The 11,605-nt window shown below is 41.8% G+C and overlaps 1 protein-coding gene across 1 annotated transcript; it reads right to left on the reverse strand.

The window, feature by feature from the left end:
- Window positions 1-5,060: 5,060 nt before the first annotated feature.
- On the reverse strand, window positions 5,061-8,523 carry LOC128514436 (uncharacterized). Its single transcript, XM_053488289.1, has 5 exons — window positions 8,418-8,523; window positions 7,909-8,133; window positions 6,528-6,603; window positions 6,181-6,333; window positions 5,061-5,712 (listed from the first exon to the last, which is right to left on the reverse strand). The coding sequence occupies exons 1-5, from the start codon at window positions 8,514-8,516 to the stop codon at window positions 5,438-5,440; spliced, it is 828 nt and encodes a 275-aa protein (XP_053344264.1). The 5' UTR covers window positions 8,517-8,523; the 3' UTR covers window positions 5,061-5,437.
- Window positions 8,524-11,605: the final 3,082 nt, after the last annotated feature.

Below are 11,605 nucleotides of genomic sequence, written 5' to 3' on the forward strand. Positions count from 1 at the left end.
TGTTCAGCATCTCTTGACTTTGGCAATGACACGCCTACCTCCTCAAGATTGTTCTTCACTTGGCTAGATGTTAGAAAAGACTTCTTCTTCACCACGGACAGAAAATGCAGTCATCCACTTTAGTTTTCTTCCGAGGTTTTCCAAGCTTTTTGCTGTTGTTGCGCTCGCCAGTTAATTCCTTCTTGTTCAGAATGTTCCAAACTATTCTACTTGCCATTCTGTAATGTTTTTGCTCACTTTCTGATTTTTTTCAGCCTAATAATGGACACCTTCACTTGGATACACACCTCTTTGGACATTCTTCTGATAGACTCAGAACCACCTCCAGGTCTTTTAAGCAGCATGGTAGTGAGCCTTACTCTTGCCTCCAGGAGCCTCCACCTCCATTTCCCCGCATGTTGTGCCGGGAATGCCGCTCAGACACTCTCCTATGCTCGTTGCTGCCGTTCTGCCCTTTTCCATCTCTCGGTTGTCTTAAAGAGTTGATATCTGACGGCTAACCTTGTGCCTGCACAGCTCCGCACAGCTCTGCACACCAGAGCGAAACCCCATGCAAGATCTCGTCTCACATTCTCCTGCGTGTTTCTCACTGCCACCAGCTCGTAGCCGGGTGCCCTCAAAGTTAGATCGCCTCTTGTTGTCAGAGCACCCTGAAAATTAATTTCCTGCTACACCACAAGAACACATTCACTGAAAGGAGGCTCAAATCAGAATCTGAGGTTTCCTTGCTTTACCTAATCATTAGATTTCTTGGCTCTGTCTGGGGAAAGACCAGCTGGATCTTTCCTAGGCCTCTTCGAGAGAGGTTTCGCAGGCAACTGGTCACTCGGGTTTACGACTGGGACGTGGTACATGCTATATCTTTCTGATACCTACAATGAAAATGAGACTAATTTTAGTAATTCCAAATCTCAGCACGTAGAGTACACTTAGGAACTTAAAGGAGGCCAAAACCAGTAACTGTGGTTTGCTGGATTTTATGTCTTACTTGATCAGTTGCCTCTTGCTCAAGTTTCTTGGCTTTTTTTGAGGAATGACCAACCGGGTCTTTACTGGTCCCCTTTGGGAGATGTTTAGCAGGCAAGTGGTCACTCGGGACTGCCAGCGCATCTTGGTACATGCTATATCTTTCTGATACCTACAATGAAAATGAGACAAATTTAAGAACTGTTGAAAACTCAGAATGCAGAGACTATTCAACTCTATTATGATTTGTGGAATTTTAAAAATTAATAAGGATTTTTGTCTGTCTGTAGTTAGATCTGACATCTACTGTACAGATGTAAGCATTTACTGTATTAACTTTTTACTATATGTTTACATTTACAGCAATTGGCAGACACCCTTATCCAGGGTGACTTACATTTATCCTATTACACATTTAACCTGTGGCAGCATGGTGGTGCTGGAGTTTGAACCTACAGTAGGGCGTTCAACTCAGTAGTCCAGCACCTTAACCACTGAGCTACCACTGCTGGGTTAAGAGCCAAGCTCTGAACACAACCCATTAGTGCACATGACCTTACGATTTTATTTTTATTAGATCATGTCTGTCTCACTTTGATTTTTCCAAGATGGTTAACTTGATCAGAAATTTGTTCAGTGGTCTAATAGTCTATTACCAAATCAATATCTAAGCAATACACATAAAACATACAAAATAACTCAAAAATACCAGATAAAACACGAATTAACTTTTAACAATCTTTAATGATCTGCCTACCAGGACGTCCTCGTGTGTAGATTTCGATCCTGCAGTTTGCTGCCCAGAATCTTGCTGTTCAGGCTTGCTGCCGCTCGATTCGGGAGCGCTTGTGGTCACTATTTCTTCTGTTGGTCTTTAAGAAGCAAATACAGACACATAGTTTAAATCCGGCTTTAGATAAAATACTCCCTCATACAACTCTACTCTTAACTGATGTCGTTAGGTCAGGGAGTTTAGCATCGCTATACTGCCATTGGCCGTTTCTCAGAGTCTAATCTCTGGTAGGAAGGAAACGCACTCATCGTTCTGATTCTCCGGCGGTTCGGGTTCTGTAGCTTCTTGCATCTGTAATATTTCAATAAAAACACGAGCACATAATATTTGCACACTGCTCTGCATTCATGCATTTCAAAAATTTTAAGTGTTTAGAGGGCAGAAGCTTTCTCACAGTTTGATCCTGGGGCGTCTCCTCGAGGTCAGTACTACTGTCCATGGTTAAAACCCGTCCGTTTCCACACACAAGAGAAAAACAAAGTCTGTGAAAAGTAGTACATAGGATACCAATGTAAATGTAAAGTGACTTTCACCATTTCAGTTGCATTTTAAAGGCACGTCAGACCTTTAAATTAGAGTTTCAGTTAATTGGTAAAAAAATAAGCATCATTAAGTATCACTTAGCACAGTACTGCTTAGTGTATGAACTTATTTAGTTAAGCCATGTTCAATAAGTCTGATCCATCGTCCATATTGTTTATCCTGTGTAGGGTGAAGGGGGACCTGGGGCGTCTCCCAGGAGCTTAGGGCACAAGGCAGGGTACAACCTGGGTGGTAGGGTACAGACACACACATTCAGGGGTACAACCACAGGCAATTTGGAACCGTCAACCACCCTACACTTCATGTCTCCATGGGCGGAAACCCATAAAGCACAGGGAGAACATGTAAACTCCTTACACACGAGATTCGAACCCCAGCCCTGGAGGTGAGAGTGACCTTGCTAACCGCTAAGCCACTGTACTGTTCAATAAACTGATCATTAAATTTCCCTTGAGTTTGTGCCATGACTCAGCACACTGTTAATAACATACCAGTAATTAAGGAGTTATTTATTAAACGACTGATTTGTTCATTGGTGGGAATCTGTTATAAAGAGACAGCTGTACCAGGAGTTTATAGTGATGACTTTACCTCTCTGTCCCTCTAGTGTTTTATAGGATGAAGAGCAATCAGAGCTGCACGCTGCGTTTACGTCCTCGCTCCCGTCTCAGTGATTGTGACGCCGCGCGCCGCCGATGCGCGCTCCCTGAGCAGCGTCCAGCACCTGTGACGAGCGCGCGCAGCGAGGAGCACACCTTCATTAAACTGCTTCACTTTAACGCTCAGAAACCCACAGACTCACAGGGAAAGGAGGAGAACATGAGGGCCGAATCATAGACACGATTACATTCAGACATTTTACATCAAATCCAGACGCGAGAAAACATAACGCGGTAAAACTTTCCAAACTGATTCACTCACTTTCTACTGAAGAGTCGATTCAGAGCCGAATCACTTTCCACAGACGAGTCGATTCAGTTCGTGTGTAAAGCTTGTATGAAATCTTGGCGTGTTCTGTTTCCTCCTAAACTTAACAATTCCATTCAGGTGCCAGAGTTCACTCCCCCGCTCCCTTACTCACTCTCACTCACTTCTTTGCTCCCTCACTCTCCCTCTCAGTCACTCCCTCGCTCCCTCACTCTCCCTCTCAGTCACTCTCTCGCTCTTACTCTCACTCACCCCTTCGCTACCTTACTCTCACTCTCAGTCACTCCCTTACTCTCACTCCCTCAATCCCTCACTCTCAATCACTCCCCCGCTCCCTTACTCACTATCAATCACTCCCTCACTCTCAATCACTCCCCCGCTCCCTCACTCACTCTTACTCACTCCCTCGCTCCCTCACTCTCAATCACTCATTCTTACTCACTCCTTTGCTCCCTTACTCTCACTCACTCCCTTACTCCCACCCCCCCTCACTTCCTTGCTCCCTTACTCTCCCTCACTCCCTCACTCCGTTACTCTTCCTCTCAGTCAGTCCCTCACTCTCACTCCATTACTCCTCACTCTCCCTCTCAGTCACTCCCTCACTCTCACTCTCCCTTACCCCCTCGCTCCCTCACTCTCACTCCCTCATTCACAAACTTACCCTCTCACTCACTCATCGTCTATGCCACTTTATAATGTATTCAGGGGCCTGGAGCTTATCCTAGGAGACTTAGGACACAAGGTGGGGTACACCCTGGACAGGGTGCCAATCCATCACAGGGCACACATATACACTCACACACACATTCCCACGCTACAGGCAACAACAATTAGGCTTTGCATATTGCAAATTTGACATGTTAATGTGGCTATTGATTGTGTATTTTGCATTATCACAATAATATCGGTTTATGTGATTATCAGTTGAGAGACAACCAATCTGTAAAAATTAGTTGATAAATTAGACCACCCCAGGCCTCCGAGTGGTGCAGTGGTAAAGTGCTCGCCCTATCATCCGGAGATCGCTGGGTTGATTCCCGGGTGATGCTGTAACCTCTCGCAGCCGGAGGTCTAGAGAGAGCTGATTGGCCGAGCTCTCACAGAGGGGAGGAATGAGAGGTACTTAGTGCTCCCACATTAATCACGGTTCTACAGCCAATCAGGGGCGTCTGTGAGCTCGCGCAAGCGGAAGGAGCTTCTAGCGCTTTCCTCCGAGTGTGTTACTCCGCTCCTAACGGTGCGTGAGCATACAGTTCGAAAAGATGCGGTCCGCTGGCGTCACACGGTTTCGAGGAAACACGGGATAGTCTTCGGCCCTCCCGGCTGAATGCTAGTAGTAGCCTTAATGTGGGAGCCCCCTAGTGACGGGGAGGAATTGGCTACAACTAATATTGTGGAGAAAATCTGAAAAAAAAAATCCAAAAAAAAAAGAAATAATCAATAAGACCACCACAGTACTGTATCAGTACTATGGACTAACATATCTAAAATGCTAGACTTACCTCGGTAAGATGCCACCCTGGGTTGTGAGTCATGACCAATAAGAAGCGCATTCTCTGTTCTCAGTTTTGGGAGAGCCCTGACAAACAGTCCAAGGGAGAGGAGGGTTTTCCTTTGTCTGTTAACTGAATGCTTCTTACACAAATCACCCTGTCTCAGTAGTCTAACCTGTAATATTTTTTTTCCTTAAAAAAAATTTCTTTACTTTGGTGGTTATTATTCGAGTGTTCTTTGACTTATAGCTGTCTGTGGTAAAGGCTAGATAGGCTGTGGTTCTCAAAATTCTTAAGGCACAATGAACAGAAGAATTTTTTATGTGCATATGCTTTTCTTTATTGACAAATAAAGATCATCCACTCAAAACGCACAAAACGAAAGGGTTCATTAATACATGTAAATTTAAATATCAGTTATGTTATGTAATATAATCAGTTAGGGGACAGACATTTTAAAAATCATGTCGGCATGCCAATAGTGGGGATGAATTTGTTACATTGATCATAAAAAAGCAAGCGATTCAGCTCCTTAGTTTCCACTGTTATGTTGATGTTGTACAGTTGTACAGTTTGTTTCAGCAAAGCCAGATGAGAGACACCAGCTTAATAAAGTTTAGAAATGTGTAAATCACTTTAAACTGGATGCTTACTAACTTCTAACTCAGCTTCTACTTAGAACTCTCTAATATTCTTTGACAGATATTTTATACATTCATGTCACACACTCTCCATTCAGGGCCATTGAGAGTAACAAGTTGAGTTTTTGGGATTTAGTTGGGAACATGGCTTGTAACTTCTCCTTATCTAAGCTTAGAACTTTTCTCATGTGACTCTGCAAAAGAGTACGCTTGAGTAAATCATGTTTCCTCCCCGCTCTGGTCCTTTCTTTCCTCTGAGGTTTGGTATGAATGGAAAATGTAATGTTCCTTAATGGTCTGGCCATTACTGCATGATACAGCCTTTTTCTGCCAGGTTCTCTTGGGTAGTCTACAATTTGGATACAAAAAAGAACAGTGTGAAAAGCCTGTGAATAGAAGGTTCGACCTTTGCCAAGCTTAAAAATCAAATAAAAATGTAACCCAACACTAAATAGTTAGCACTGCCACCTTGCACCTCCAGGGAGCAGTTTGATTCCTGCCTCTGTGTGCATGGAATTTGCATGTTCTCCCAATGCTTGGTGGGTTTCCTCTGGGTATACCAGTTTCCTTCCACAGTCCAAAGACATGCGGATTAGGCTATCTGGCGTTCCCAAATTGCCTGTAGTGCAGTGTGTGTGATGAGTGTATGTGAGTGTGCCTTGCCATGGACTGGCACCCTGTCCAGAGTGTACCCCGCCTCATGCCCAAAGTCTCCTGGGATAGGATCCAGGTCCCGCGAGACTGAGAGTGACATATCCATAATCTAATGTTCTAATGTTATACATAATTGTGCTTAATTAAATGAAGATTTCTTTACCTGGCTTTGCACTAGCAAGGGATGGAGGGACAAGGTTAGTAGATTCCAGGTGTCCATCAACGGAAAAAGAAGGAGCTCCAGAAGAAGCTTCTTCGTCATCCAGAGGAACCATGTTTTTCTTGTACATGTCAGGAGAGGGACTCGCAAGGCTTTCTGTAGTTTGATGAAAAGAATGTGTCTGACGATCTGCTTTTTGCTCTGGCTAACAGTACTTGTTTGGATCTTTGCTGAAGATCCTTTAAACAACACATACAATTAGCTTGTATAAATTATTTGAAAACACACAACAGTTAGTTTATAAATCATTAAACTTTTAGTCTAATAAAAGATACTATTTCAGCTTATACCAGCTACTTCCTTAGTGGGCACGTGGTCACTCGGGTTCGCCATCGCTTCAGGGTGCATGCTGTATTTATCTGATACCTGAAATAAAAGTAAAACAAGTTTTAGATTTACAGTATCACAAACTCAGCCTGTAAAAAAAGATATCCAGATTTGTAGAATTAATTAAACAACTTCAGTGTTATTGGTAAGATTTTTTTTTTTTTATGAAAAGGATTATGGTCTTGATTATTTCACTTGTTCGTCGTTACATTTTGATAAGTTAATCTATTTAAAGCCTGTGTTTGGGTTTGGCTTTTGTCTTGACAGTTGTGTTCATGCCACTGCTAATCTATGCTAATCCTGATACTTAATCCTAGCCCCAGTTCCTGTTTTTTAAGCCGAGTCCAGCTTTTCTTTTTTGTTCACTTTTCATTATGTTTAGAAAAAGTTTATCTGCATATTACACATTACCTATTCAACCCTGACAATAACTAAATATACACTGATTAGCTATGACAATAAAACCATTAACTTGCTGTGTAGGACGACTTTCACACACACACACACACACACACACACACACAAATTTACCAAATAGAGAATTACCCTCACACAAGTGGGCGGGTGAGTCTTTTTCGGTAAACTGGTGTGTGTGTGTGTGTGTGTGTGTGTGTGTGTGAAAGTCATCCAACACAGCAGCTTCTTCAAGCCACACACATAAAAACACAAAATTAAAGATGCTTTATGCACACGCACCCATGTGATCAGTGTTATAGCGGGTCAGTTGCAGCAAGTTGCTGCTAAACATCAGTCTGTGATTAATTGGTCATTAGCAGGTGTGCAGATCTCTATAAAAGCAGTTGTTTTGGACATTCAGGTGTGTTTTAACGCAATGCCAAGAGGGAAAGCCATAAGCAATAGTCTTAGAAAAGCAATTGTGCTGCACATCTCTCTGGAAAGGGTTGGAAATCCATTTCCAAACAAGTTAAAGTTGAAAGATTATTATCTAGATAACTGGCTGTACCACCCTTGGCTGAAACAATCACAATCAAACATTTGCGATAACTTTTGGCCCACTCGTCTTTGCAGAATTGTTTTAATTCAGCCACATTGGAAGTTTTTCGAGCATGAACGGCCTGTTTAAGGTCACAGCATTAAGTGCGGACTTTGACTAGGCCACTACAAAAACGTAATGTTGGCATGATGTTCTTTTCATGAAACACAGTTATTTTTACACCAGATGTAACGGGACACACACCTTCTAAAAAGTTCAACTTTTGTTTACCTCTCATCAGTGCACCCAAGGGTAGGATAATTAAGATGTTTTGTTTTTTGGCAAATGTGAGCCTTTGTGTTCATTTTGGCCCCCAGTTTCTTTCTTAGTATTGACTCATGGACACTGACCTTAACTGTGGCGAGTGAGGCCTGCAGTTCTACAGATGTTGTTCCGGGGTCTTTTTTGAGCTCCTGGTTGGGTTGTAGTTGTGCTCCTGGAGTAATTCCGGTAGGGTTGTCACTCCTGGAAAGTTTCACCACTGTTCCAAGGTTTTTCCACTTGTGGATGATGGCACTCACCATTTGCTGGCATCCCAAAGCCTTAGAAAGGCTTAGTTTGGACAGCTTTTTTCCCTTAATAAATTAGATTATAATTTAAAAACTGCATTTTGTATTTATTTTGATTATCTTTGTGGAATATTAAAATAATTTTGATGATCTTATAATTTACGTGTGACAGATATGTAATAAAATTTACCCATAAGGAAGGGAAAAATATTTTTTTACTTTTTTACTTCTGCACTGTAAGATTAATGAATACAATGAGTTATATCCCAATTAGAATTGAACATGCCTGTTTCTTTATGGACAATTGTATATATTTTTGCGCAAAGCATTAATTACTAAGATCAGCTGACCCGGACATCCTCAGGTGTAGGTTTACATCCTGCTGTTTGCTGCCCAGAATCTTGCAGTCGAGGCTTGCTACTCGATCCGGGAGCGCTGCTCCTCACCATTGTTATTATTATTCTTTAATAAACAATTACATTCATGTAAATTATAACAAACTTCAGATAAAAGACTTTCCAGACATTTCACTTCTGCTCTTAAATGATGTCATTAGGTCAGAGAGTTAACGATGCTAAACTGCGGATCTCTACGTAATGTGTGTGTAATGCTCGTCATTGCACTACTGTATATTCCACCCATATTTATTCTGTATATACTGTCCAATTTAGAACTCACACAAATACATTTGTATATCCCTTAACTTTGTGCATGTAATCTTCCAGACATGCCAATATACTGCACATTACCATATCACTATATACCAAAACTGTATTACCTACTGCATCTGCATTATATTGTTATTTATTGTAAATAGGCCACTTATGCACTTCTGGTTAGATGCTAACTGCATTTCATTGGCTCTGTATTTTGCACAATGACAATAAAATCTGATCTAATCTAATGATGCTACCTGATTACTGGTCGCAGTTCGGTTCCAGTTGCTCCATGTATCTGTAATATTACAATAAAAACATGATCACATGATATTTGAACAGTGATTGCTCTACAGTCATCCATTTCAAATATTAAAAGTGTTTAGAGGGCAGAAAACATCGACTTTCTTACAGTTTGGTGCTGTGGCGTCTCTTCGAGGTGAGTACTTCTAATCATGGTTAAAATATGCTGGTTTGCACCAAAAACAATAAAAAGTCTGTAAAAAGGAGTACATAAGAAACCAATGTAAATGTCAAACGACTGTTTCACAGTGTCATTTACATTTTAAAGACTTTTAAATTTAAGTTTCAATTATTTGGTAAATAAAAAAGCGTCATCACGCACACTACCTCTTGCTGTATTAACTTACAGTATTCAGTAACTCACGTTGCTGCTCACGTTACCTGCGGATGGAGTGTGAGGGCAACTCGCTGGTGCTCCTCACACTGCTCCAATGTTTCGGCTGCTCTTATTCCGCCTGTCGTACTGTACTTTTGACACATTGCAGTCTGATTCAGGGTTGCAGCAGCTATGAGCTCACCCTGACATACCCGGTTTTGATACTGTTACAACGCCGGTGACACGCTCACAGACTGGAGTAAAAGTTGACGGGGACGCTGACTACTGTTCCTCATCTTATTCTTATATTTCCTATACACTTTTGTTGGCTTCTGTAACGTCACAGAATGACATCACAAACTGATGTTACTGTTACCGGTCAACTGTTACATTCAGTAAGGAACGTATTTGTGACACGCCTGCGGCGGAACGACCTGTGCAAACACACAATTAAGTCACAAAATCTCGTATCTCAACATTGAGTGACATCACAGTTTGATGCTTTTATCCCGCATCCAGGGCTTTTTGGAGGTCTAGTATATTGACATCAGCCCTATGTCATCGTGGTGCGTGAAGGACCCTCGTATTCTTCTGAGGATATTTTTTACCCGCATCCAGGGCTTTAAGATGCCTGAGAGTTTGGGCCCAGTGCGTGGCACACACAAGCTTTTGCTGCATAGCTCATACACACTTGCACATATGCAGGCCAAACCCGGTACACAGTTATGGGCTCTACTAAACAGGTCCGTTTTTTGGGGTCATTTGCAAAACGCACCCAATGGATTAGGATGTACTCTTTTTAAAAGGTTTATATGATCTCCAGGAAACCAGGCTGATGTGATCTCAAACTCTTAGGCATCCTAATGGCAGCAGATTCCAACCTCTCTGCCAATTTTCAGGAATTTTGAGCATGTTAAGACCCCCAAAAAGCCCTGGATGCTGGAAAAAAAAACTCTTAGAAGAACAAGATGTTAAGGTGCTTGGACTCTAATAGCAAGTGGTTTTTTTCAAAATCAACACAAAACTTAATGACTACCACTACAGTATAAAAATTATTCAACCCTCTAATGAAAAACACCTTCAGTACATATTATAGCTCACCTAAGATCTTATGATCTGCTGCAAATGTAATGTATAGCCAGACACTAGCTTCTTTTCTGATGGATCTTCGTCCATTCCTCTTGGACAATAGCCTTTATTTCAGTAAGATTCTTGGTTTTGCGTGCTGCAACTGCTTTTTCTATTATCTATTTGGATTCAAGCAAGGCGACTGTGATGGCCCTCTTTAACCCTCAAGTACATCTGAAACCAAACCTAGGTGTTGACTGAAGTATGCTTGGGGTCATTGACCTGTTGGAAGGTCCAACAGCACCGAAGTTTTAGCTTTCTCACTGATGAGATGACATTTGTTTTAAAGCTACTTGACTGACCCCGTCTTGCCCTCTTGTCCCAGAGCAACACCATTCACATTTTGTTTCATCAGCCCATCAAACAGAATTCCTAAACTTCTGTATCTTTTTTAATAAGGTTTTCAGCATATTGGAGCTGAGTTTTTCTTTCAGTGGTGGGGTATGTCTGGGCTGACTAAGTCAAACTTCAGTGCTGCTGATATTAAATCTTTCTGTAGGTCCTTCTGCAGTCAATCGAGGGCTTTTTAACACTTGCCTCCTCATGAATCTGGTAGCAGCAGGTGATTGAAGAGTTTTCTCTTTCTGCTACGTCCAGGTAGTGTAAGCCACTGTTCCTTTAACCTTAAACTTACAAAATAGGCTTTTTACTTTATTTCTAGGAATATTTAATACCCTTGTCAAACATCCTGTCAAACATCACCATTAACAAATCTCCAGGTATTTAATGTATTCTTAATCAAGTCCGAAGCTGAACGCTGCGTTTACATCCTCGCTTCTGTCTCAGTGACTGTGACACCGATCGCGCATCACAATCACTGAGACGGGAGCGAGGACGTAAACGCAGCGTGCAGCTCTGATTGCTCTTCATCCTATAAAACACTAGAGGGACAGAGAGGTAAAGTCATCACTATAAACTCCTGGTACAGCTGTCTCTTTATAACAGATTCCCACCAATGAACAAATCAGTCGTTTAATAAATAACTCTTTAATTACTGGTATGTTATTAACAGTGTGCTGAGTCATGGCACAAACTCAAGGGAAATTTGATCAGCAGTTTATTGAGCAGCACAGTGGCTTAGCAGTTAGCAAGGTCACTCTCACCTCCAGGGCTGGGGTTCGAATCTCGTGTGTGA

The sequence above is a fragment of the Clarias gariepinus genome, chromosome 26 (assembly GCF_024256425.1).
Source record: "Clarias gariepinus isolate MV-2021 ecotype Netherlands chromosome 26, CGAR_prim_01v2, whole genome shotgun sequence".
In the NCBI taxonomy this organism is placed as follows: domain Eukaryota; kingdom Metazoa; phylum Chordata; class Actinopteri; order Siluriformes; family Clariidae; genus Clarias; species Clarias gariepinus.

What these genes read in the sequence shown, in the direction of transcription:
- LOC128514436 (XM_053488289.1), bottom strand. Translation starts at nt 8,516, where the DNA reads ATGGTGAGGAGCAGCGCTCCCGGATCGAGTAGCAAGCCTCGACTGCAA. An exon ending in CCTCACTCGCCACAGTTAAG is followed by an intron (nt 6,604 to 7,908) that starts GTCAGTGTCCAT and finishes CTTTTATTTCAG; the next exon opens with GTATCAGATAAATACAGCAT. An exon ending in GCCCACTAAGGAAGTAGCTG is followed by an intron (nt 6,334 to 6,527) that starts GTATAAGCTGAA and finishes ATCAAACTACAG; the next exon opens with AAAGCCTTGCGAGTCCCTCT.